Source organism: Rhineura floridana, chromosome 12 (genome assembly GCF_030035675.1).
Source record: "Rhineura floridana isolate rRhiFlo1 chromosome 12, rRhiFlo1.hap2, whole genome shotgun sequence".
NCBI lineage: Eukaryota > Metazoa > Chordata > Lepidosauria > Squamata > Rhineuridae > Rhineura > Rhineura floridana.
In genome coordinates this window covers 31,329,183-31,356,942 of record NC_084491.1, presented here as the reverse complement: position 1 = coordinate 31,356,942, position 27,760 = coordinate 31,329,183, and the positions used below count along the sequence as shown (strand labels likewise).

At 45.1% G+C, this 27,760-nt stretch overlaps 1 protein-coding gene across 3 annotated transcripts in view; it reads right to left on the bottom strand.

The window, feature by feature from the left end:
- FLI1 (Fli-1 proto-oncogene, ETS transcription factor) overlaps positions 1 to 27,760 on the bottom strand; it is a 149,278-nt gene that overhangs the window by 105,774 nt on the left and 15,744 nt on the right. The window contains exon 1 of one of the 3 annotated variants that reach the window (XM_061592966.1): positions 14,487 to 14,671. The exons of 1 other annotated variant lie outside the window; for it this stretch is intronic. In XM_061592966.1, coding sequence (XP_061448950.1) covers positions 14,487 to 14,504 — 18 coding nt within the window. In that variant the 5' untranslated portion in view covers positions 14,505 to 14,671. Of the gene's footprint in view, positions 1 to 13,944; positions 13,966 to 14,486; positions 14,672 to 27,760 lie in introns of those variants that run through there. One more of the 3 variants, XM_061592969.1, reaches the window with a different exon arrangement.

Here is a 27,760-nt window from a genome sequence, read left to right as displayed (position 1 = left end):
AAACTTGCTGATACCACCGTTCCATCAGCTTTGCATCCATGTATTTAAGTTATGGGCAATAACAACTGTAGCGGCCACCAAATAGCAACCAGCAACTCCACAACATGCACTTGGACAATTCGACAGTCACATTACAATCCTAAACAGGTCTGCTCACAAGTCCAGTTGAGTGCCCTAGCAAGCATGCTTATGGCTGCAGTTATGCAGCCCACAGCTACCTGGAAGCGAGTCACAACTGAATAATGAATTCAAGGGACATAATATCAAACAAGGCATTTACCCATGCATTGGACGGCTGAAGAGGGCTGTTTCTGGCAACCTAAAGATGATTGATGAAAACATGTTTTTAAGCTGTGTTTTTGAATATTTTATTCTGAACATTGCATTTTACAATGTCTCTCACTGTGTTTCAGAGTGTTTGTAATTGTAATTGTGTTTTGGAATTTTCTTAACTTTTTTTAGTATTTTTTTTCCTGTTTTATTTGTTTGCCACCCTCGACTCCTTCGGGAGGAAAGGTAGGATATAAATTCAGTAAATAATGATGATGATGATAAAGATGCTGAGTAAGGATTTGGGATTCATGGTGAGAGCCACACACACAAAATAAGAGTTTGTTTCAGCACAACTGGCCTGTTGTTTAAAAATGTGTTCAAAATCCAGACTCCGAAGGCTGCACATAGTCCGGGAATCACAGGCTTCATGAAAAACTTCCGTAAATGAACACACGGAAATGATGCTTGCAGATTAGTTCCTTGTGAAAACTGCAGTATCCTGGGCAATGTTGTTGACCAAACACATATGCAAACAATCTGATTGAACTGACTTATTGAATATGACCCCAAATGGTTTTTAAAAACAGGTTTCTTCAAGAGCAGTGTGTTTCCACTGCTAAGCTTTTGGGGCATGTTTAACAGAACAAATTGTTGCCATTTATGAGTAGTAAGACATTGGGAGAGAATTCTCATCCCACGGCCACTAATGAGACATTGGCATTTGGATCTCAACATGCATTCATCACCCCAGTCCACACACACACACGCAAACATGTTGCACAATGGGCATGAAACTCCAACGCATGTAGGCATTCCCCAGTCATTTCAGTGGACAGGGCAGCTCTGAACATGCATCCTGTTGGGATCAGCCTCTTCAGCTGGATCAAATTGAGGAGCCCCTGTAGATGCAGAGGAGATCCATGTATGCATTTGAGGATTCACACATCTGCAGGCACAGCTTGAAAGTTAGTTTCATTTTTCTAATAAGATACAAGTCTATGCCTATGCACTAAAATGAAGGTGGAATCTGTATCAAGGTAAACCAAGTAACCCTGAAATTGCTATCTATGTCTATTTGCAAATATGAATATATTTGCCTAACTCATTCTAGTGCTGGCCACAGGAAGAGAGTTTGGAAGAACTGCAAGAAAAATCGTGAGGGTTTTTTTTTTTTTTGGAGGGGGGGGTAATTTTTCCAGAGCTTTGGAATGTGCTGCCATCACATTTTCAAAGTCTTCTCTGTATTCACTTCATTTTTAAAAGAACCTCACAAAACTCAGATTTCTGTAGTTTCTGTGATCCTTCTCTTCCATTCTTTTGCTGTTGTTCATAATCTTAAAACAAATTCTACCTGAAACATAAGCATCTTTTAGGGACTTTGTTCACCAGAGAGAGCATAATGTCTCCGCTCAACCATTTTATTACAACTGGCCAATTTCATGTGGACTGCCTAGCACCTGAAGATAGGGGGATTCTTCCAAAGAATGTTGAACTAAGCACACTTTAATCTGCTTCTGCCAGTAAGGCACTCTGTGTGTGGCCATGAGTGTGCAAACACACGTGTGTACATACTTCTTTGTTTTTAAAGATTGTTTTATTATGTTCATAATATTGAAACTTTTTGCTTGCTGTTATGTTTGTTGTTATGTTACTTTTTGGTATTAGGAAATTGTTTTTGCAATTGTTTTTGAGATGTATTTCTGTTCACCTTGTTGTAAGCCACCATGAGCACAATTTTTACACAAATTGCTGTAAACCGCCCAGAGAGCTTCGGCTATAGGGAGGCACATAAATGAAATAAATAAATAAATAAATGCAAATACAGTGCCTTGCAAAAGTACTCAGCCCACTGACCAATGCTCTCATATTACTGAATTGCAAATTGTACATTGTAATTTCTTTCTGTATGATATTTTATGTTGAAACACTGAAACTCAAAATCAATTATTGTAAGGTGACATTGGTTTTATGTTGGGAAATGTTTGTAAGATACATACAAAACTGAAACATGCTGCTTGCATAAATATTCAACTCCTGTGCTCTGGAAGCTCCCAGTTTACACAGATGAAAGAAATTGCCCTATCGAGGACACAGTTACCTTACCATTGGCCTCCACCTGTGAACCATTAAAGTTGGTGTCACATTGTCAGGATAAAAACCTCACTGGTGAAGGATCATTGGTCAGGCTGTCGATCTGAAGGAAAATGAAGACCAAAGAGCATTCTACAGAAGCGAGAGAGAATGTAATACAAATGCATTGATTAGGAAAAGGGTACAAAATAATATCCAAGTGTTTGGATATCCCAGTGAGCACAGTTGGATTAATAATCAGGAAGTGGAAGCTGCATCACACCACACGGGCACTGCCAAGAAAAAGCCATCACTCAAAACTGAGTGATTGAACAAGAAGGAGACTTGCGAGAGAAGCCACAGAGAGACCAACAATCACTTTGAAGGAGCTGCAGAGCTCAGTGGCTGGGAGTGGAGTAATGGTGCACCAGTCAACCATATCAAGAGCTCTGCATAACACTGGCTTGTACGGAAGGGTGGCAAGAAAGAAGCCGTTACTCAAAAAGTACCATCTGAAAGAATGTCTGGAATTTACCAGAAAGCATGATGTGGGAAAAGGTTTTGTGGTCAGATGAGACCAAGATAATAATAATAATAATAATAAATTTTATTTATTGGTCGCCTATCTGTCCAGGTTAATGGACACTCTAGGCGACTTACAATAATAAAACAATACATAATATACAGTATACAAAACAGAACACAATCATAATCAATTTAAAATCAGTTTCCAATTAAAACATCATAGAACTAACCCTCCCCAATCCCACAGGCCTGCCTGAATAGCCAGGTTTTTAAGGCTCGGCAAAAACCTATCAGGGAGGGAGCATGTCGAAGATCAAGAGGAAGGGAGTTCCAGAGGGTGGGGGCCACAATCGAGAAAGCCCTCTCTCTGGTCCGCACCAGCCTAGCTGTTTTAACCGGTGGGACCGGGAGAAGGTCTTGTGAGGCTGATCTTGTCAGGCGGCATAATTGGTGACTCTGGAGGCGCTCCTTCAGATAAACTGGGCCGAAACCGTTTAGGGTTTTAAAGGTCAACACCAACACCTTGAATTGGGCCCGGTAGACAACTGGTAGCCAGTGAAGATCCATTAACACTGGAGTGATGTGATCACGGCGACGGCTGTGCTTGATCAAGCGCGCTGCCTCATTCTGTACCAGCTGTAACTTCCGGACCGTTTTCAAGGGTAACCCCACATAGAGCGCATTACAGTAGTCTAAGCGAGAGGAAACCAGGGCATGTATCACCTGTGGGAGCAGATGAACAGGAAGGTAGAGACGCAGCCTTTGTATCAGACGTAATTGATACCAAGCTGCCCGACTCACTGCTGACACCTGAGCCTCCATGGACAGCTGGGAGTCAAGAATGACCCCAAGGCTGCGGACCTGGTCTTTCAGGGGTAATCTCACCCCATTAAGCATCAGGTCTGTAATACCCAGCCTCCCTCTGTCCCCCACAAGCAACACCTCGGTCTTGTCGGGATTCAGCTTCAGCCTGTTCTCTCCCATCCATCCACTTACGGATTCCAGGCACTTGGACATGGTATCTACAGCCAACTCTGGTGAGGACTTAAATGAGAGATAGAGCTGAGTGTCATCCGCATATTGGTGACATTTCAGCCCAAAACTCCTGATGATGGCCCCCAGTGGTTTCACATAGATGTTAAACAGCATGGGAGAGAGGATAGAACCCTGCGGTACTCCACAATTAAGAGACCAAGGGTCTGAAACCTCATTTCCCAAAGCTACCCTTTGGTGCCTATTTGAGAGATAGGAATGGAACCACTGTAAAACAGTGTCCCCCATTCCCAATCCCTCTAGGTGATCCAAAAGGATACCGTGGTCAACGGTATCGAAGGCCGCTGAGAGATCTAGGAGGACGAGGAAGGTATATTCTCCCCTATCCAACGCCCTCCTCATATCATCCACCAGGGCGACCAAGGCTGTTTCAGTTCCATGCCCAGTCCTGAAACCCGATTGGAATGGATCTAAATAATCCCTTTCCTCCAAGTGTGTCTGTAACTGTTTGGCCACCACTCGCTCAATCACCTTGCCCAAGAATGGTAAGTTAGATACTGGGCAGAAGTTATTCAGCTCTCGGGATCCAAGGAGGTTTTTTTAAGATGGGCTTTATCACCGCTTTCTTGAGGGCTAATGGTAGAGCTTTCTGACCAAAATTCAAAGCACTATGCATGGCACAAACCTAACACTACCCATGCCTGAAGACACACCATCCCTTCAGTGAAGTATGGTGGTGACAGTATCATGCTGTGGGGATGCTTTGCATTAGCAGGGACTGGGCATCTTAAAACTGATGGAAGAATGGATTGAGCAAAATATAGGGAAATACAGCAGGACAATGATCCCAAGGCCAAAACATTGGAGTGGCTCAAGAACAAAAAGGTGAACGTCCTGCAGTCAAAGTCCTAATCTCAATTTATTTATTTTTGAGGCTGATTTTGTTGGGGGGCATAGCTGATGATGCTGGAGGCACTCCTTCAGATAGACTGGGCCGAAACCGTATAGGGATTTAAAGGTCAAAACCAACACCTTGAATTGGGCCTGGCGCTCTTTGAAAATTGCGGTCCACAATTGATGTCCAACCAACCTGAACAACCTGGAGTGAATCTGCCAAGAAGAATGGGCCAAAATCCCCCAGACACTTGTGTGCAAAGCTGGTACAGACCTACCCCAAGAGACTTAAAGCTGTTATTGCAGCAAAGGGTGTCTCTACAAAATATTAATGTGTGGGTGTTGAATACTTATGCAAGCAACATGTCAGTTTTTTATGTTTCTTACAGACATTTCCCAACATAAAACCAATGTCACCTTACATTAACTGATTTTGAGTTTCAGTGTTTCAAAATAAAATATCATACAGAACGAAATTACAACGTACCATTTGTAATTCAGTAATATGAGAGCATTGGTCAGGGGTCTGATTACTTTTGTACACTGTACACTGGCATTTTGGCACTGTAAAATGATGAAGGAAGGAAGGAAGGAATTACACTTGTTAAAATCGAAGGAAGACACTTAAAATTGATCATTATTCCTTCACCTTCATGAAAGGGGTTGCCACAGTAATAAATACCCCTTGAATGTCTCTTCCGGTATTCATCGTGGTGAGAACCTAGATGCATATGTTCCATGTCTACAGCATGGGTTGCATCCCATGAAGTCGTACTCAGAGTAAATCTATTGAAATTAATGAACCTAAGTTAGCCATGTCCATTAACTTCAACGAGTCTACTCAGAGTAGGACTAGTGTTGAATACCATCCTATAATCTGAAGGTTAAGGGTTAGGAACAACATAGGAAGCTGCCTTTTGCCATGCCAGACTCTATGCCCTTCTACCCCAGTATTTTCTACTCTGACTGGCAGCAGATTTCCAGGATCTCAGGCAGAAAGAGGTCTTTCATATCACCTGCAACTTCTTTAGCTGGAGATGCAAGAGACTGAAACTGGGAGCTTCTGCATGCAAAGCAGGTGTTAACAGTGTGCAATGGTCCCCTACCCATGTCCCAACCTTCACATTGTTCATACTGCCATTTCCATCCAATGCTCAGAGTGGTTTAAAAATCCATCCGTCTTCCCAGGAAATTCTGGGAATTGTAGCTCTTTGAGAGAAAATAGGGGTCTCCTAACAACTCTCGGCACCCTTAACAAGCTACACTTCCCAGGATTCTTTGGAGGAAGCCATGACTGTCAAAGTAATATCATAGTGCTTTAAATGTATAATATAGATGGGGCCTTAAGGGTTACTTTAACTGCCTAAGAGATCCCGAATATGCACATTTAAAAACATACCATTTGAAAACACAACCAGTGGATCATGGGAATTAGCAAGCGGTGACCACCCGCATGTCACCACTTAAAAAGTCAACCCCTATTCTAAATTACATGAAGGCAGACAATGCATGCCAGGTATATATATTTCAGATGCCAGAAATAGGCACAGACCAGCAGTATAGAGAGCTTTTGCTTTGGAGGTGGACAAATTACACACACGGGGGGGGGGGAGAGAGAGAGAGAACTTGTGGGTGGCTGTTCTTTCCCTTTCAGGCTATGCAAATAGTTCCTTCCCTGTCCTTTAAGTGATCTCCTTCCCTCCTCTATCCGTTATATTGTGGCAAACCAAGTTTGCACAGAAGAAGAGCACCAGCTGCAGAAAAATGCCCGTTACTGTTAGGACGTTGCCAGGTGCACCAATAGTAGCCTCCTGTTTCTCAGGGGACTGGAAGTTAACTCATATTATTATTTTGCCCATCTCTTGATGCTTCTTTGCTGAAAGACAAAGAAGCTGTTACTCCACTTAAAAAGGTTTCTCACCTACCTATGGCTTGACCTATCAGCAAACGATCAAACCTGATTTTCTAAATGTATCATCATTGTTTTGTAGTCCCAGATTCCGCATAAAGAAGAAATGCTAACCATTGTAGGAAATAATGGTTTCTGAAGCCCCTTACAAGATAAACACTGATAGGAACTGGGCATTCGACTGGGCTCAAATGCTTGCATATCTTTGTATATAATGGTGACCCACACTTCTGCAAGTCTGCACTAGAAGGAGACAGGCATTTTGCCAGGAGAGAGGAGAAGGTAATAAAATGCAGATCATGTTTGGAGAACTTGAGATTTTTCACCAATATGGTAGTGGCAAATTTGGAACTGCAGGGTCCCTTCATAATAGTCACAGACAAACCCCTCATAGTCACGCCCCCTCCATTACTAACTTGCATGGTCTATATCATTGTCTCCATACTCTTCACTCCTTCCTGCGCACAACGTCTTCCACAACAACAGATGTGTCTAGGAGCCAATCAGCATGAATGGGAGTGTGTTAGCTACTGAGAAGACTCTTTTCAGTGGCTAGCACAGTCCCATTTCATGTTGATTGGCTCATAGGATACTGGAGATATAGGGACCTTGCTGGAACCTGGCTCCCAAAAAAGCAGTTCTACGATCCCCTGAGACCCTGGATGACTACACCCCTGCTTTTCACCTGAGAACATCCCCTCCTCAAGTCTTAAGAGCCATCAGTGCCTTTGCAACATCAGCCTGAGCCCCTAAGGCAGAGGTCACAAACCTGGTGCCATCCAAATGTTGCTGGACTACAGTTCCCACCATCAGTCCCAGCCAGCATGGCCAACAGTCAGAGATGATGCAAGTTGTTGTCCAATGGAAGTAGGTTGAGGAACCCTGCATTAGATCAGTCCCTACCCTCAACTCTGATCTATTTGCATGATTAGCAATCAAGGACAAAAATTGCCTTGCTTACTTCACAGGCCTGGAAGCAAAGTGACAAGAATGAATAAGTGCATACAAAGGTGAACAACCACTAACACTCACCTACAGTTTATTTTTATGCCCACATTTACATATTCATTTCCACCACCGTCTGGTGAGCATTCTGCTAGTACACAGCACACTTTTTTTGCATTCACCTGAATCTGGAGCAGAGAGTGGAAAGTGGTACCTAATGTACACGCAGCAAGGATTGGAAAAGTATGACCCTTCAGATGTTATTGGACTACACTCCCATCTCCCTTGACCATTATCCATGTTGGCTGAAACGGAAGCCTAACATCTGGAGATACAGATGTTGGGGATGCATTCAGGAGCAAACTCAGGTTTTTGTTGCCTTGTGATAGGTGAGCCAGCAGAGCTTAAGAGATTAATATTTTCCATTTTACCCAAGGCCAATGTATGCACGTTACAGAAACCTGACTGGCCTCAGCCAGACATCGGGATTTGCTGTCAATGGCACCTTGCTGCGGGACAGTCTTCCAGCAGAGATTTGGCAGACATGCTCACTTTTGACTTTCAGGCATCTCTGGAAGGCATTTTATGTGCCAACAAGACTATGCACCTGTGGGTGTTTTTTTTTTTTTGAGTAGCCAGTCATTGTAACAATTGTTTTGCGTTGCTTTTAAATATTCTTATCTCGCTGTTCACCACCCTGATGTTTTGCAAAAGGATGTTACATAAATACGTTAATAAAATACATACATATGTTACATATAAGTGGCTGGGAAGGCCCCCCCCTGCAGCTTTGCTGGGAGTCCGTATAGAGGAGAGCAAGACTGAAATGCCCCCATATGGGTCTAAATATATCTTACATTTAGCTCTGAAGGCAGATAATGCTAACAAGAAAAATCCCACATGCACTTAGATTGGTGCACATTGTCACAATACATAAACTTTATCTTCACCACTACCACCTCCTGCCCCCATCATGGATTGCTAGCATGGAAAAAACCTTCTTCTTTTTTTTACAGCAGTAATTAAGTGTAAATCATTGTTTACACCAGAGATGGGGATCCCTTGGCCCTCCAGCTGCTGCTGAACTCCCAGCCCTAGCCAGCATGGCCAATGACCAGGGGTGATGGGAGTTGTAGTCCAGCAACATCTGGAGAGCCACAGGTTGGCCACTCCTGATTTACACACAGGTCTCATAAACAGCGTTCTACAATCAGCAAAATAAAACTGGTGCCTATTCCACAATCATCCACTTTTGACCAAGAAGACAACACAATACTTAACTCTTACACTGGAGGGAGGGGGGGGGGAGAGAAGGCATATGGGGGTAGGCACTCCCGCATATTTCACACTACGTGCAATTATTCTGCATGAGTTATTATGGAGGTTTAATTAAATCATAACCACAGCACAGCAAATGCTCTTGATGCACACTGCAGTTTGGCAATTTAATCAAGACTGCATTCAGAAGCAAGCCTTTGAACCATGCAGTAAGCCTTCCCTACTCAAAGCTTGCTCTTTGCCCTGTTCCTGAACACCATTATTTATTATATTGTAACATAGAGAAGGTTGCCACAGCAGCTACAACATGACACTTTTGCCGTATATCTGTGCACAGAGATGGGACATCCACCGCCCTTCTGCAAGCTGGAACCGTAGGACACTTCTAGCTCTGTGCTCTCATTAGCAAAGCTAGATGCTAGGACCTGGGGGGGATGTCTCTTCCTCCATGTGTTGGAGTTAGTTAAGAACATAAGAAGAGCCTTGCTGGATCAGGCCAAAGGTCCATCTAGTCCTAGAACAGGAGTCCCTGTTTGTAGTGCCTTCAGTGGTGCCCTGCGCACACTCAGAGCAGGCATCCTTATAATGTCTTACAATTTTGCAATCTTTTTTACAATTCCTTACAATTTTGCAATCTTCTAAATTCCTTACAATTTTGCAATCTTCTAAATCAGGGGGAGGGGACAACTCAATAGTAGAGTATCTGCGTTGAATGCAGAAAGTCCCAGGCACAATTCTTGGCATCTCTGGTTAAAGCTAGGACAGGCTGGCAGCTGGCAGAGACCAGGGCGTGCCTGTTCAGCTCTGCAGTCCCAGATACCAAGTAGGAAACTGATGAAAGGTGATGTACCAACAGCGATCACAAGGCCATGGCTTAGTGGTAGAGGCCATGCTTTGCATGCAGAAGCTCCCAGGTTCGGTTCGGTCCCTGGAATCTCCAAGTAAGGCTGGAGAGACTTCTGCCTGAAACCTTGGAGAGCTGCTGCTGGTCAGTGTAAACAATACAGAGCCAGATGAACCAAAATGGAGACAATAGTCAAGAAATCAGAAGAAGGCTAGGACTGGGAAGGGCAGCTGTGGGAGAACTAGGAAAGGTCCTCAAATGCAAAGATGTATCACTGAACACCAAAGTCAGACCATGGTATTTCCGATCTCTATTTACGGATGTGAAAGTTGGACAGTGAAAAAGGCAGATAAGAGAAAAATCAACTCATTTGAAATGTGGTGCTGGAGGAGAGCTTTGTGCATACCATGGACTGCGAGTAAGACAAATAATTGGGTGTTAGAACAAATTAAACCAGAAGTGTCACTAGAAGCTAAAATGATGAAACTAAGGTTATTATACTTTGGACACAACATGAGAAGACATGATTCACTAGAAAAGACCATAATGCTGGGGAAAACAGAAGGGCATAGAAAAAGAGGAAGGCCAAACAAGAGATGGATTGATTCCATAAAGGAAGCCACAGACCTGAACTTACAAGATCTGAACAGGGTGGTTTATGACAGACGCTATTGGAAGTCGCTGATTCATAGGGTCACCATAAGTCATGATCAACTTGAAGGCACATAACAACAAAGATGAACCAATAGTCTGACGTGCAGACTTTCCTATGTTCCTTTCTTTTCTTCCACATGTTGCCCCTGAAATAGGTTTGAGATTTAGCCTCATGAACACAAGCCATTTCAACCCAGGGCCAAAAAGGAGTTAAGGACATAAATGGTTCAAACTTAATGTCTTAAAATACTTCATTCCTGTGCCTGCCTGGTTACTTACTATCAGTGGTACTATTAGGTAATTTTAGATGATGGGTTTACAAATCTGATGCTGTTTAGATGATATTGTGAATAACATCATTTAACTTCAAAATGTGTCAAGCCAGCCCTACTGTATTTGGCGACTCACTTGCTCATTCGACTGATTGGAGTCCTGGACTTCTGCCCTACCCTAATGGCACCATACCTTACTACCAATGGGAATAAGCATACAAACTGATTTCCTCTTCTGAGCATGAGTGTATTCATGCTACTTTGGGAATCAGATGACAGAGACCAAAGGCAATAGAATAGTGGCCCCCTCCAGATGTCCTTTGTTATTGTGCATTCATGATGATTTGTACTCGGGATGGTTATATGTGTGGTGTAGTGGTTAAGGTGCTGGACTATGACCTGGGAGACCAGGGTTTGAATCCCCACACAGCCATGAAGCTCACTGGGTGACCTTGGACCAGTCACTGCCTCTCAGCCTCAGAGGAAGGCAATGGTAAACCACCTCTGAATACCGCTTACCATGAAAACCCTATTCATAGGGTCGCCATAAGTCCGGTTGACTTGAAGGCAGGCCATTTTCATATGTGATGCTACTTCTCATAATGTTTGCACCTGCAAACATTTCACAGTGGACATGCTGCCTTGTTTCCAATCTGTGCATGTCCCTTTACTTCCTGCTGAAATCCTGTAACTTTTTATACCACAAATGTTCCACTTAAATGTACCCATTTAAATCATGTGACTTCCTCCAAAAAATCCTGGGAACTGTGGTATCCCCATCACAAAGCTACAAATTCCCAGCAACCTTAACAAACTACAGTTCCCATGATTCCTTGGGGGGGGAGTCATGTGCTTGAAATGTGAGTTGGATGTGCTGTAAATGTGTGGTGTGGATCTGCTGTGTAGACGGCCCACTATAAACCACTAAGGCACTATTACTTTGTCAATGACGTTGCAGAATAGACACAAAAAATGTACCAGCTAGCAGAGTGAGAGCAAGAGATCTGTAAGCAGAAAAGGAGCACAACAAGGCCAGAACTGGAACCTTTTCCCCCAAGAGGCTAGCTTTGATTTACTTGCAGGGAGTATTTCCTTCCCATGGGGGACCATTCAAAATACCATTGTGTACCTACAGCCTCAGGTGGTACTGGCTCAGGACTCTATCACCTAATTACACTGCATGTGTGGACCAGGCCCCAGATTCACCCCCTTTTTGGGGGTTGGGTGGATGCTGCGAGTTCAAATAAAATAAATTCCTCAACACTGTTGGTCTCACCAACCTTTCCCCACTCTTTTAATCAGAAGGAGGCTTGCCATTTTGTTTTTCTTCTGATTACATTTATATCCTACCTTTCCTCCAAGGAGCTCAAACATGGTTGTTCCCCTCCAGATTTTATCCTGTGAGGTAGGTTAAGCTGAGAGCAGGGATGTAGTCGTCCATGGTCTCAGGGGATCTTAGACCCCTTACCATTTGGGGAGCAGGGTCCCAGTAGGGTCCCAATGTCTCCAGCATCCTACAAGCCAATCAGCATGAAAGGGGAGTGTGTTAGCCAACAAGAAGGGTCTTCTAACATGCTTCCTTTCCTGATGATTGGAGGCAACGTGAATCAGCCTCTGAGAAGACTCTTCTCAGCACTCCCCTCATTCATGCTTATTAGCTCCTAAGGATGTTTACTGCTGTAGGAGAAGACCTTACTGGGGTTCTCATTCCCAACCCAGCAGCAAAAAAGGGGGGAGGGGGTGTGGCTGTGACTGTCATGAAGGGTCCCTGCACTTCTGAATTTGCCACTACTACCGGCTGAGAGAGAGACAGTGACTGGCCCAAGGTCACCCAGTGAGCTTCGTGGCCCAGCAGGGATTTGAACCCTGGTCCCCCACATCCCTGTCCGACACTCTCTAACCATTACAACACACTACCGCTTGTATTTTTTTTTATTTTTTTTGAAGAGGGAAATAGAGGAGTGCCTGGCTGCGGTAAGAGCCTAGGAGGCCGAAAGAGGAACTGAGTTGCTCTCTAGGAGTTGGTGGTTAGGAAGACAAAATAGCTGAAGCCTTCGAAACAGCAACATTACTGCCAGGTCATCATAACGTTGCACGTTCTTTACCCTCCCTCCCGGGCGGAACGTTGCACTTGTTACCAACAATGTGAAATCTGGCGGAGATGTCAGTTCTCTCGCATCAGGAAAAGCCGCAAGAGATGAATTGCGGGCGAGGGGTGGGTGGGGCAGCGGAGGGGAGGAAGGGACTGACAGCCCGCCCATGCCATAAAGCCGTCCCCCCACCTCGCCGCACCCCGCCTTTCTTCTTCTTTTAGAAATCCTCCCAAAGCAAACACACACCCACGGCGTCCCTGCCTAGATTCACGTCGTCTCGTCAATTTCAGGGCTGCCGCAAAGCGTAACAGCGACAATAACACAACGGCCAAGAAACTGGGGAAGGGGGGAGGGATCAGACTCTGAGCGGCAAGGGAAGGAGCCTCCAGCTCGCAAGCTGACTTTCTCGCTTGGCCCAGATCCGACACTTGAGCCTCGCAATACGGCACACTGGAGAAAGAACATTTAAAAGGTTTCTCTCTCGGCGTCGGGTGTGTACGAAGCCAACGCGTTTAACCCAGGAACCACCTCGCACCGCCAAGGGCGCATCGCTCTGGGCAGCTGTTCAGACGCTCGCGATTATAAATGGAACCTGCGGGCAGGAGCGATGAAGGCGGGTGCAGCCAGAGGAGCGCTCTGTAAGGTGACCCCGACGAGGCTCCTAAAAGTCGCCAGAGCAGGCATCGATAACCTGCCCACCCCGGCCCCAAATCTAGCCAGGATCTGTCTTTTTCCCCGGGACCAGTTTCAGCTTTGCATTTCTAGTAGGCGAACTCGAGGCAGGGCACCAAGCATCGCATCACAGAATGGTAGAGTTGGAAGGGGCCCATAAGGCCATCGAGTCCAACCCCCTGCTCAATCAGGAATCCAGATTAAAACATCTTCCTTTAGCTGAAGGGGGAGCCTGGAATAAAAACAGTGCAACGCAGACCCCAGGCAGCCAGTAGGGGGCTTGGGGGGGCACAGGTACCTCTACCATGAGGGGCCATGGGTGCAGTTAAGGGTGGCAAAGTGCAAGTTCTCTTGCGCAAGCCCTACTGAAACGCGCGCTGTGTGTATCGTTACTGACATCGAACTGAAGGCGCCACACATACACTTCCGAAACTGGAGCACCCCCACCCAATCCAAACACATACACAGAGACAGAAGGAATAAACAAACAAACCCATCAATGACGCGCACATTTCAACTGACCCCTAATCCACTGGCAGCGGATTTCGTTTCGCAACCCCCCCCTTTTTTTCCCTCCGCCAAAGCTCCCGTCTGCCTTTGCCAAAGCATCCCTGCCCTGGAGAAGTCGTTTCTGCTCCAGCCTCTGTCTTCCAGACTGTCCTGATCTGTCCACTACGGCGTGTCTGCGAGACACGCAGGAATAACCAAAAGAGAAGACCTCAAACAGATGCCGCGAATCCGGATTCCAGAGCCGATTGGGGAGGGGGGGGAGAGAGGCGAGGCCGGGCCGGGTTACTCTAGGCTGCCGCCGAGCGCCAATGTGGCCGAGTTGCTCTCTGCCGCGCGCCGCCTGCGCGGTTTGAGTGGGAACTCAGCAACCAGCGCAGCGCAAGAAAAAGAAAGTGAAGGGGGGGGGGAGAGAAGACCTTCCCAACCAAGTTAACTCCTCTTCGTCTTAGACCACTAAACCATACACACACACCAAAAAAGAAATCCCACCCCTCCGGCGTCCTGCGCCTCTCTCCGGTTGCATCCATCCCTCCGATCTTGCCGCCGCCTCTTACCTTAATAGTTCCGTCCATTGATAATGATTGCCAGCCGATCGTACCAATAGTCCACACATTGACACGGTTTCGCTTTGCGCCCGAAGTACGTAGCCCGCCAAGTCCCAAATGTGGTCCCTCGTCCAGGGGTTGTATTTCCTTCCTCCTCCTCCTCCTCCCCCACTCACTCGCTCCACTCCCTCACCCCCCGACGTTACGATTCTTCTCTCGCAGCAAAGCGAAAGAGCGACAGTTAACCGGATGAAACTTTTTTTTCCCCCTGCTAATTTTGGGAAGTGAAGTCACTTGAGGAGGAAACTTTCTGTCCGCCGACTGGTCCTGCCTTCTTGATCGAAATATGATTATGATTTACTTTTTAAAGCACACACAGGATATTTGCTCGGGTTAGATAAGAAGCAAAACACAATAGCGGTTTTTTTTTGGGGGGGGGGTGAGATCTCTGTTGCGCCTACATAAGCTTGGTAGGAGTTCTGGTCCGCTGTGTGACATCTTCAGAAACGTTGTTTAAGGCGGATTTTGCGGAGATCGATATGTTGAAAGGTGCCCCGCAGTGCGATCCTAAGCCGTGTTTACTCCTAAATTCAACCCACAATGTGCAGGAGGATTAATATACTGTAGGATCCAATCTTGAATCATTACACACCCGATTTTCTTCCCATACATTTTTTATACTTTTATTTTAGTCGTTATTATTTATTCGTTTCCCACTCCCAGGCTAAATTTCGGGGAGATCGTTCGCATTCGTCCATCATTCCCTCCCGCTTTCCATGTTTGAAAAAAAAAAGGTTAAATATGTTAACATTCTCTTTTGGATGGATGACAAAAGCAGGCCATTGTCAAGATCCAATAGAACAGTTTTCCTTTGTTTTTTTTAACTGGGAATTCAAGACTACCGTTTATTACCAGAAAAAGGACAACTAAGGTAAGGAAATGAAAGAGGCAAATGTAGACCAGCGTGTCTGTGTGCGTGCGTGTGTAGTGCTATCTTAAGGTCAACTGCGTTTTAGTTGGCTTAATGTGGCAGAAAGCGACAACATTTCTTGGTCTTTTTTTTTAAAAGAAGCATTGTTTGCCACCGGTTGTTGCAAGGTAAGAGTGCAATCCTATGTATGCCTACTCAGAAGAAAATAAAAGGCCACTGAATTCAGTAGGGCTTACTCCTAATTAACAGCACGATCCTAAACATGTCTACTCAGATGTCAGTGCAACGGCCTTCAGTGGGATGTATCCCTTTGGCCATCTGCTTAGAATTGCAGCCTGAGTGAGCCTAGGCTGTACAGGGCAAGCCTAACTATGTCTACTCAGAAGTAAGTCCTGTTAAATTCGATAGGGCTTACTCCCAGGCAAGTGGGGTTAGGACTGAAGCGTTAGTCGATTGCTATTAAAACACACACACCCATATTTGCACTAGGAAATAGTTCGTGTAGACATGCACTGAACTTTTCTTTAAAGGCAAAAAGTAAAGCAACCTATTTAGAAGATGCACTGGTCAGTCAGTATTTTAACATTTTGCATTGCAGGTAAGTTTCAATGTAACAATCTCTCACACAGATGCCTGTTTTTTTAAAAAACAAACAAACAAGGGTTTAGAAATGCGTCAAGCACCGAGCATTTGCAACGCCATGCTAAGGATGCCCACTCGCAAGTAAGGGTTCCTGACATCTAGGGGGTCTTACCTCCCAAGTGTGGATAGGTTTGCGCACGTCAAGGGCACCTCTGTCCAGCTTACTGAGCTTTGGATATGGGGATAGTTTAAGAACATATTCGTTTCGCTAGCAAGCAAGTGATGTAAGGGCGGGGGTGAGCTTTTTTTTTAAAAAAAGGAGTTCATGAAATTTCTGCCTTTTGTGCTTGGTGGGATAGTTATGAAATAAACTCCAGATCTTATGACTAGACGCAAGTGATAGGCTAGCCTTGCAGACGCCCCTTGCTTGATTGCTCATGTAAAGATGTGCCCCGTCCGAGGTGTGCCAAAGAACAGGTGACAAACCAGATCCTCTGCCTCTTTTCTAGAAAGCAAGTCAAAATGAGCGCATAGGATCGGGCGGTCAGGCTGCAACCCAGTGAGGCTGCTTAAACGCCAGTGGGATTGCAGCCTTGTTCCTATGCAGGTTTATGCGGAAGTAAATCCCAAATGGGGCTTAGTCCCACTTTAAGTCCCACTTTGTTCAATGGGACCTCAAGTAAGTGTACATAGGATCACGCTCTGGCCAGCAACAGCTCAGCACAGAAGCTTCAGATATGTAGCTATTTTCTTCATTGCAGAAACTGAAAACAAATAAACAAACAAATGCCCGGTTTAATTCTGATTACTCTCCTGAATACTCTCCGCAAAATCTTTTATTTGATGCCGCTTTCGTTTGGCGGAGCGTTTTCACCCAAAGGGAAGCGACGACTGTGTGTGTGTGTGTATGAGAGAGAGAGAGAGAGATTTTGAATGATCTACTGTTCAAGGACACAACACAAATCTCTTCGGGTCCCAAATCGGCCATCCCTGCCTCGTCAACATGCAGTGAACTTCCACAGCTATTGTGCGATACAGAAGAACGAAAGGCGCGCATGCGGCGGCTGCTGCTGCTGCGGTGGCGGCGGCGGGGGCGGGGGAGCTTCCAAGGAAATGGAGAAGAACTTCAACAAGGGTTTTCCCTCCAGTTTCCCCCACGCACCTCTCTTTGGCAGCCCAGTTTCAGCGTCAGCCCCCAAAGATGGTTACCTTATACAACGTCCAGCCTTCCCTCCCTCCGGCTTTTTAGTCCAACCGGGGGTGAGTGTGTGTTTGTGTGTGTGTGTGTGTGTATGAGAGCGAGAGAGACCCAGCTAGAAACCCACGTTTCTTTGCCCCCTCCAAAGCAGGATATTTGTTGAGTCACCTTAAGCAGAGGAGAGGTACCTGCCTGGTTAGCTGGGTGTTTTATTCCCTGGTTGGCGATGGTGGCGCCGGCAGCTCCAGAGAAGCTTAACCATCACCCTCCCAGGCCCCCCTTTGCCCCCCGCCTCTCCAAAATTCGCCCTCAGCCATTCAGCTACAGTTTCTCCCCCCGCCGCCGCCGCCTTTGCCCGGCTCAGATGCAGCCGACACTGGACAGACCGTGACTAGACCTGGAGTCGAGGGGCTCCTGGCTTGCCAGCCATCTAGGCTGTCTGGAGTGGGGGGTGTAGCACTGGGGACACGGGACCGCCTGCCCTCCTTCCCTCTTTCTCTCTCCACCCCCCGCCCCCAAGTCTTGTCTACTTTTACAATCCAAGCGTGGGTCTGCAGCGGTGTCCCCGGAGATCAGCACAACATCTGGATGCTGCTAGCGGGGTCAGGTCCCCCTCTGCCTGGGGCCACTGGAGTTGGCATTCAATTAGAAGAAATCGGACTTAACCCGTTGCTTGCCTGCTTCTTTTCCTTAACCTAAAACCGCCGCCGCCCCTGTATTATCCCCACATGGTCAACGCCAACGCATCTCCCCTCCCGTCTCAAAAGCGGGGGGGGGGGCTGAAAAGGAAGACATGGGCCTTCTTCTGACCCAGATGGCTCTCTTAACATTTGCATCCCGATCCAATGCATGCTTACTCAGAACAGAAGCAACATTGGATTCGGTGGGGTTTATTCCCAAGTAAATGTGGATAGGATTGCAGCCTTGACCGTCCAGTTATAAATGACATCAGTGGACAGAATTTTTATTGCTATTATTAAGTAGCAGCAATAGCGTCTGGGTCAACTGAGAACAGCAAGCCATAACCGGCAGTGCTGAGGGTGGGTGGGGTGACTGAGAAGCTAATATTGACCTTTGAGTAACCTAAGGTTTAAAGCCTTAAATTGACTGCCTTTAAAATCCGTCAGTGAATTCCAAGATCTGAAATTGACAACGTTTATGGAGAGACTCTGGGAAAAGATGGGAGGGGGCGGGTAGGGACAGAGAATGAGGGAGCTCTGAAATTGACAAGATGTTAGAATTTAATAATAAGGGCCAATGAAGAAAAGCAAGCAAGCTCTCAATTCTGAGGAGTTAAGAGATCGCCAGTCCCGCTCCTCTTCCAACGTTTTGGTTCATGGGTTCCTCTGCATTTTAAGTTAGAAACAGAAATCTGAACCAATTTCCTTTCAAAGTTAAGTTCTAATAAAACATGGGTGTGGACAAGGGAAGCTCGAGGAGAGACTAGACAGTCTACTCCCTCCATCAAAAACCAAAGGGGGGGGGGGAGCGCACACACACACGCACACGAGAATTGGGGATGACCTTAGCAAGGAAAAGAAACGAGGAGTTTAGAACACAAAAGCTCCCTGCAAGAATTTTCCATCTCATCATAAAAGAAAATCTACCTCTGTTACTCGGGAAAAATAGGAGGGGGGGGATAAGTGCCATCAACCAATTCTGGCCATTCTTATTTATTGGGTTGGTCACTGGCAGAGATTCTTCTTTCCTACCCGCCCTCCTGCTCACAGCATTTTGGTCTGAGGAAGACACTCTCGCCCCACCTTCAGGAAAAACAGGGCTGGGATCCTGCTTCAGAGTTAGGCTACTTAAATCCCATTGCAATTAACGGGATTTCAACGGTCAAGCCGCACGCGGGATGGCAGCAAAGATGAAGCAGCAAGATTGTTAGGTGTCAGTAAGCCGCTGAACACAGCCATTAACAGAGCAAAGCTCTCCTCCGAAGTAAGTCCCATTCAATTCAATGAAACTTACTCCCAGGTAAGCGTGTTTAGGATTGCAGCCTGAGTTTGTAAACAGCCTCATCACGGGCACAATATGTCCGGCTACGGACTAGTTAAGGATTTGAATGGCCATAAAGTACAGCGAGTGACAAATCTTGGATTCTAAGTACTATGAATAGGAGGCGAGGACATCACAGCGATGCCTTTCCAAGTAAACTGTTAATCATGGGGGAGGTAAACGCAACATGGACGATTTCCAAGCGATTTCTGGATGCATCCGACGAACTTGGGCTGTTGCTGCAGTTCTTTCTGCAACTTTAAAATAATTCTTGAAACTTCACTCGCCGTTTTGTTTGTCCTTTGTCGCCGTTCAGCAGTCAAACTCAACGATTTAGGTTTACCAAAGGAATTTGGGGGGGGAAATGTTCATCTTAAAAAAAATAGTGTGTGTAGGAAGCTAGCATATCATACTGATATTAAAAATGTAAATGTACTGCTCTGCCTTCAAGTCTATTCTGACTTATGGAGAGTTTTCACGAGGCTGAAGAGGCAGTGACTGGCCCAAAGTCACCCAGTGAGCTTCTGGCTATGTGGGGATTCGAACCTTGGTCTCCCAGGTTGTAGTCTAACACCTTAACCACTACACCACACTGGCTAAATCTCTGCCTTTACATCCAGTGTGGAGTCCACCGCGCCTATCCCTATTGCTGTCTTTTAACAGACTGGACATGCCAAACTTTGCATAGGACCGGGCTGTATAGAAGATGGGATCGCTGATCAGATGCGAGATCACCATTTGAAAAATCACCTTTGGGGGAATTTTCTCTCCCTGCTCCCGTCTAAGCTTCTTTTTCTGTGATATTCAGCTTGTTCTCTGTGGCATGGTGGTTAGAATGTTGGACTACAACCTGGGAGACCAGGGTTTGAATCCCCACACCACCATGAAGCTCGGTGACCTTGGGCCAGTCACTGCCTCTCAGCCTCAGAGGAAGGCAATGGTAAACCCCCTCTGAATGCTGCTTACCATGAAAAACCTATTCATAAGTCGGAATCGACTTGAAGGCAGTCCATTTCCATTTTCATCATTAAACACAACCATCAGCAGTTCTTTGCCATGGCTAGGGATGGTCAAGAACTTTGATTCGGTTACTGAACTATCCTCCAGAGGCAAGGAGAAATGCTTGGACCACATAACTGAAATGTGGCATTTTGGGGAGAGGACAAACCCTGTCCAGTTTCTTTCTTGCATTCTGGAGCAACGCTGTAAAATGATGCACAGTCCCATTACATACACCAGTAGAATGGACTCTGTGCCCTGTGATGGCACTGCCAGACTCTTGGGTAAGAAAGAAACTCCTTTTGAAAGGTTCGGTTTACTGATCCGATCTGATGAGCTTGGCTAGTCCTCTTTCACATGCATTATGACGATCACCAGGAGTGGACATGGCACTTTACCACTTTCAGAAGCAAAAGAGGGAGAAGTCTCCGCCCTCAAGTAGCTTACAGTATAACTGTCAACAGTGTGGAAGGGCAAAAAAGAAGAAGGAAGGAAGGTGACTATGTGCAGTTACATGTGCTTCACATTCTTCATACCTGAATGATGGGATTATGCCAAATAATTTCACATTAATAGTGCAATCCTATGCATGTTTAGTACTCATAGCAAGTCCCACTGTGTTAGGATTGCAGCCTATGTTAGAAGGTACATGCTCTTCTTGGTAGCAAAATGTCTCCCTGATTAAATACACAAACCTCCTAAACAATTGGGTAGAAGTGAACTTGTGCTAGAAATGTCAGTTGACCTCCATGAGTTAAGGATCTGGATGCAAGAATGCCAGAATGACTAGAGTCATTCTAGTTAGTTTGGGTCTTTAAGCAGACAGCACTGGACAACATCCTGGCTCATTCATTTAAAGGTAGGAGGAAGCCTTGCATTATGTTTCGCCAAGGTGGGATTCCACAATTTGAACACTCCCACAACAGTGGCACAAGCAATCATTCATAATGATTGCCGCCCTGGGCTCCTGCTGGGAGAAAGGGCGGGATATAAATCTAATAAACAGATAATAAATAAAAGCTCGAGTCCCTGTGAACTTGCTTTCAGCTGAAGTTGTCAAGGGCTTTTAATCTTCATCCTAGATTAGTCTTCAACACAGCAAGACAGAGTCATCCTTATCTGTGAGGAGGGTTTTTTTTTGCCAACTCTTCCTTAACAACTATGAGACATCCCCCTCAGCACGGTAATAATAATACAATAATAATAGTGATAATACAAGCATCTTTGATAAATGAAAGTGTGCCTATGATAACAGACACGAGATTCTTGTCAAGAAAAAGTAGTAATCCTACTTTAAGTTTTTTAGCAATAGTTTAGCTGGGACCAAACCTCATGCTATTTGCAGATTGATATTACCGGTTCCTCAGGGTACAGTGGCATACACACATCCCATCCAAGCACCGATGCTAGCAAAGCAAGCAAGTGCCTAGGAGACAGTCCTTTCTTCCAGAAAAGGAGAGGTTCCAAGGCCAAGACTGGATGTTCTTCTTCTAATTGTACCTGAGTTGGCCTGGGCTGTGGTCACTCAGACATTCTGCACATGCTCAGAGGCACTCATATTATTTTGCCCACTCTGGGGTGCAGCCTTAGTTTTTGTCATTACAAGCCTTCCCCCCTTTTTTGCAAACAGGTAAAGGACTTCTGCTTGGAGACGCACTGCTATAATTCAGGGCTGGGGAATCTGTGCCCCTCCAGATGTTGTCAGACTCCCAACAGCCCCAGCTAACATGGGCCAGCAGCCTCCAGGGACAATGGGAGTTGTAGTCCACCAACATCTGGAGGGCCACAGGTTCCCCATCTCTGCTCTATAAAGAGAGCCCATTTCCCCTTCCCTGTTCTGTTCAACTGCCCCACAAATATTGCAAACCTAAAGAAAAATCGAAGGCCAAAAAACCAGACTGCAGCACACCAGCTCCAAACGTCTGGCCCCTCGCTTGAGGCCATAATTAATTTGAGATTTATTTTTATTGGAGAGCCCAGTCTCGTCTGACCTTAGCCAAACAAGACTCCAGCTAGACCCTTGATGCGCTTGAATGAAATGGAATATTTCTCTCTAACTTCTCTTCAGGCGTCCGTGCCTGCTTTGAATTTGTTCCTCAGACTTCATATATTTGGAGATTTGGAGGAAAGATTTAAGGCTTCCCCCCTCCACTCTCCCCTAGCATCCACTTCCCCCCCCCCCGAGAAAAAGAGAGAGAGAATGTTAGGGGGAGAACTGGTGGAGCAGACTGAACAGCAAAATGTATAGGGGCTGAGGCATGTTTTCTTAAAGGTGTATTTTTCTATACGTCCCTCAAATAATGGAACCTTTAGGAGGTCAACAGAGTTAGTGAATTAACTGAAGGGGATTTGGTTACTTGGATTCTGGTGTCTGGAAAAGCAGGAGACTTTTGCAATGCAAAAAGCTTATCCCCTGTGCCTGTTTTTCTTTCATTTTTCTTTTTTGAAAAAAACACAAACTGTTTTCTTATTAAAAGCTTCAGTATGCTGAATTTTCCAGCATAAATAAACGTTGCTCTTTTATTTAACTCCAAGCAATATCTTTAAAGCCAATTTTTAAAAAGAAAGAAAGGAATTTACTGCAGTCCCTTCTAAAATTATGATGACAATCATTCTGTGAAAGAACAAGGCTAAGACTGCATCTGGATGAATAAAGTGATTCATTTTATTTTGAAGCAAGTCTGTGAAAATGGTCCATCTAAAATTTTAAAAAGCTGGCATTTATTTATTTATTTTAAAATAGATTTTTGGTATGAACCATAAGACATGTATAGATCTATGCTGCAGACTGACAGTAGAATCCTATACATGTCTCTTTAGAAGTAAGTCCCAACAGGATTCACTCCCAACTAAGTTAGGTAAAAGGCTGCAGTTCTCTCTATACTTACCTGGACAGAAAACTCATTCAACTTCATAGAGTTTGAGCAGCATGGTTGGGTTAAGAAAGTGTATGAAACTATATTAAGGGTTATCATGTCAGAAAGGCTTATATTTTCCTATGTGCTGAACCAGCTGTGTTGGCAGGGCGACAAACGTTGCAAATTCCACTTTCACTGGCCCCCTGAAGAGTCTTAGATGGGTCTCATGAGAAGCATTCTTTTACTTCCTCAAGTGTGGGCTTAGGATGGTGACCAACTTAGGTAGCACATTCCATAAGGCTGGGGATGCCACCGAGAAGGCTCTGTCACACCATTTCCTACTGCAATCTGTGAGTGCGAGGAAAACTTGGTATGGAAGGGGCAGAGAGAGATACAATGCAAAGCCTTCCCAGCTGAACTTTTAGGCGGAGAACCTTTTGGAGCCCAAGGGCCACATATGCTTCTGGGCAACTTTCCAAGGGCCACATGCTAGTGGTGGGTGGGGTCAGAGGCAAATGTGGGCAGAGCAATGAATGTAAATTCTACCTTTGCACAGTAAGCTAGTTTCTACACACACACACACACACACACACACACTTTCTAATGCAAGAGGCATTATCAGAGTTCAAGGACACATTCCCGTCAGGAAAAGTACTTGGGGGGTGAAGCAGGGCAAATGAGGGATGTGGCCTTGGGAGAGGTCGGCGGGCCATATAGAGAGGCTTAGAGGGATACATTCATGTCCCAGGCCTGAGGTTCCTACTTTAAAGGGATCTTGATGGAGCAATCCAGTTACCACTGTTGTTATTATGCACCTTCAAGTCATTTATGAATTATGGCGACCCTATGAATCAGCGACCTCCAATAGCATCTGTCATGAACCACCCTGTTCAGATCTTGTAAGTTCAGGTCTGTGGCTTCTTTTATGGGATCAATCCATCTCTTGTTTGGTCTTCCTCTTTTTCTACTCCCTTCTATTTTTCCCAGCATTATTATCTTTTCTAATGAATCACGTCTTCTCATTATGTGTCCAAAGTATGATAACCTCAGTTTCATCATTTTAGCTTCTAGTGATAGTTCTGGTTTAATTTGTTCTAACACCCAATTATTTGTCTTTTTCGTAGTCCATGGTATGCACAAAGCTCTCCTTCAACACCACAAATGAGTTGATTTTTCCCATATCCGCTTTTTTCACTGTCCAACTTTCACATCCATACATAGAGATCGGGAATACCATGGTCTGAATGAGCCTGACTTTAGTTTTACTGCAATCTGATAGATGTTTTTGGTTTAATATACATCTAAAGCTATGAAGATATGGCAGGTCACAGTTTTATGCTATTGCATGGTGGCCTGACTATAAGGGGCCTTAAGTTCTGCAGAAAGACAGATAAACATTACGTCAGATAGGTAGAATGATTTTCAGTGTCCAGTGAGTGAGTTTTCCCCCACATGGCTCATCATGGCCTCCATATTGATATACACATTCAGTGATGATTTCAGATAGAAACATCGCAGTGTATCCAGTCGCTGCACCCACCGAATGTGCAGTGCACCAAGGGCAGATGTTTGGCGTGCATTTCTGGGTCTAAGAACACTGCATGGGGTTCCATGGCTACAACTCTTCAAGCACAACGACACAGATTTGGCTCTTGAAAGTTGACTGCTCCGATGACTGCTGAGCACTGCAGCCCTTCAGCCAGCCAAGAATAGCAGTAACAAAAGCTTTATGTTGAGAGGGGGGAAGACACTTCCAGCATAAACAGTGGCAACATTGCAAAACCTGAGCTGGCAAAGATGGGGGGAGGGGAAAGGCTATGGGCAGGGGCTGGCATCAGGAGCGCAGGGCAGCAAGCTCTTTCCTTCTTTGAGCCCCCAGCCACTTTGTCAGAACCCTGTACCATGTCTTGTCCTCATGGGTGGCCCAAATATCAATCACCGCCCAGCGCGTGAAAAATGACTTAGGCAATTTTTTCCATCTCCCATATGCTTGTTGTTAACTATCAAAATGCTTGTCGTTATGAGTGGTGGGCAGAGAAAAGGCCTGCATATTGCAGAGTTTGTGGGTCTCTCTCCTTCCACCCTCCCTTTATGGTGTCCACTCCACTCCATTGAAGCTAGGCTGACAGGTTTTACCCCATCATGCCAGTGTACCCCGGTACAGCACTTTCCTATTTTCCATAGAAGTGAATGGCAGTAATCTCTTATGGGAGATAGTAAAAGTGTGTACCGACTCCGAGGGATGATGGTAACTGGGCCGGGGTAGGTGGGTGGATGGGAACCTGCCCATGGTGACCTAGTTTCTTGGGGACAAACAGGTTATGTCCCTACCAGAAGGGTCTTGCTACTTGCAGTCTTTTCTTAATTTTGCCATCGGGAATTTAATGGGATCTATCAAGAATGAACCTTGCTTCATCTGTATGACTTTGCTCCAAATTCTCTATTTGGGTCAAAGTAGAATGTGATCAAGAGACAGAACCCAGTGACAGGAACATCAGCAAAGTGTCAGTAATTATGATGGAACAGATGGAGAGAATGTTGTTTTGCATGGAACATATTATAATTTTGTTGATAAGAACATAAGAGCCTGCTGGATCAGGCCAATGGCTCATCTAGACCAACATCCTGTTCTCACAGTGGCCAACCAGATGACCATGAGTGATAGGCTGTGCTGTTTTGTGACATCAGATGGTGTCTTAGAAATGTCTTAGAATGGCTGTTTCTGCCTTAAACACAGAGAGCATGTGGCTGGCCAAACTGACTCTCTGAGACAGTTCTCTTTCTCCACCCTGTATCTGTAGCTCTAGTTGTAAGGCATACTATCTAGATATATATAGTAATGGATCTATAACTTTTCTCCCTACCCTCCCATAATCCTGGACAGGGCTGGCCCTACTATTAGGCAGTTTTGAGTTTTTTAAAAGGGGGCAGAATTGTTAGTTATTTCACATGTTATTAGTAGAGATGTGAAGACACAGAAAAAATGAGAAAATTCAGGGAAAAAGCTCAAAAAGTTTAGAAAAAAATGGAAAAATTCAGGGGAAAATGAAAAATAAAACATAATTTTCTCCCAGGGCTTTCACATATCTAGTTATTACTTTATTTTTACTCCAAGTGAAAAAGATACATGGGATTTTCTGCCTCAGATTCCAAAATAACTTGGCCAGGCTCGAGTACTAAGGATCTTGGACCCCCCCCCCACTCTGAAGTATGTCAGGGGGAGGCTGCATCCAACATTTTCTCTCTACTAACACAATGGTTGTTACACTAGCAGACAGGTGAGTTTTAATGTTGCACAACAGAGAATCCAGTACAACAATCGCACTACCAGAAACTCATGGCACAACAGTCTGCACAACCTATTGTGCAACAAAGTGACCAGCAACCTGCTTATGCATTCTCTTGCACAACAACATTTTGCTGGCACAAAACATTTCACCAGAAGAAAAAGTATACTGCTAAGTGACTTTAACTTAGTGCTGTTTTGGAGACAGCCCCTTTTGGTGTTTTGCCTCAGGCAGCAAAATATCTTGGGCCAGCCTTGATCATGAATACATGATCAAAGAATTGCAGCAAAACATTGTACTCTGAAAAGTGCCACATAACTGATTAATCTCACCATTGCCAGAATGGTGTAGTCGTTCAAGTGTTGCACTAAGACCTGGGAGACCAGGGTTCAAATCCCTGCTCAGCTGTGAAAGTCACTGGATGACCTTGGGCCAGTGAACATCTCTCAGCCTAACCTACCTTGCAGAGTTGTTGTGACAATAAAACAGGGAGGCAGAGAACCATGTATATCAACTTGATCTCCTTGAAGGAAAGGTGGGATATAATGTAATAATGAAATAAATCACTCTGTTGAGCAGTCCTCTGCAGACGGTTATTCTAGATGCCCTCCCTGCCAGCAATAGCCACTGCATGACACCACAGAGCACAACAACAGCAACATGAATGTGTCAGGATTTGTCAGCAGTTTTAATATTTTCCTATCCAGTTCAAATCTCTCTCTCTCTGGCTTCTCAGACCTTCCAGACACGGCAATGCAAGAGACAAGCCAAATATTGTTTCCATTCACCCAAGCTATGTTCCCTCCATGATGAATATGCTTCTTTGTGCAAGACCAAAAACATTATGGCTGTATGAAAATCCATTTTTTAAAAAGCAAGAAATTATGCACTGACTTCATTCAGACAGGGAATAGGTCCTTTTTCAAGCAAAACATATAAAGAAACTCAGTTTGGATACCTTTCAGAAGCAGACTTTGTAGAAGGGGATAGTAAAGATTTGCGTAAACTTTGTCATTCCTTCTTAAAATTTTACATCTATAGCTCATTCTCCTATGAACCGCTTCTCATCCGTCTTCACCCTCACTCCCATTCTGCAGCCAGAGAACTGAGGCCAAGCTAGTGACACACCCAAGTCAAATGTCAAGATTCTAAGTGGGCCAGGATTTGAACGCATGTCTTTCCTTTCCAACATTAATTTTCAAGTAGCTGGATGACCTTTGTTTCAAGGGACATCCTTTATAATAGAGGTGGCAAATCTGTGGCCCTCCAGATATTGCTGGACAACAGATCTCTTCATCCCTGACAATTGGCCACGCTGGCTGGGGCTGATGGGAGTTGTCATCCGACAACATCTGGAGTGCCACGGGTCCCCCACCCCCAATTTATTATAGTCAGACATTGTTTGACATCATCCTACTGCCATAGAA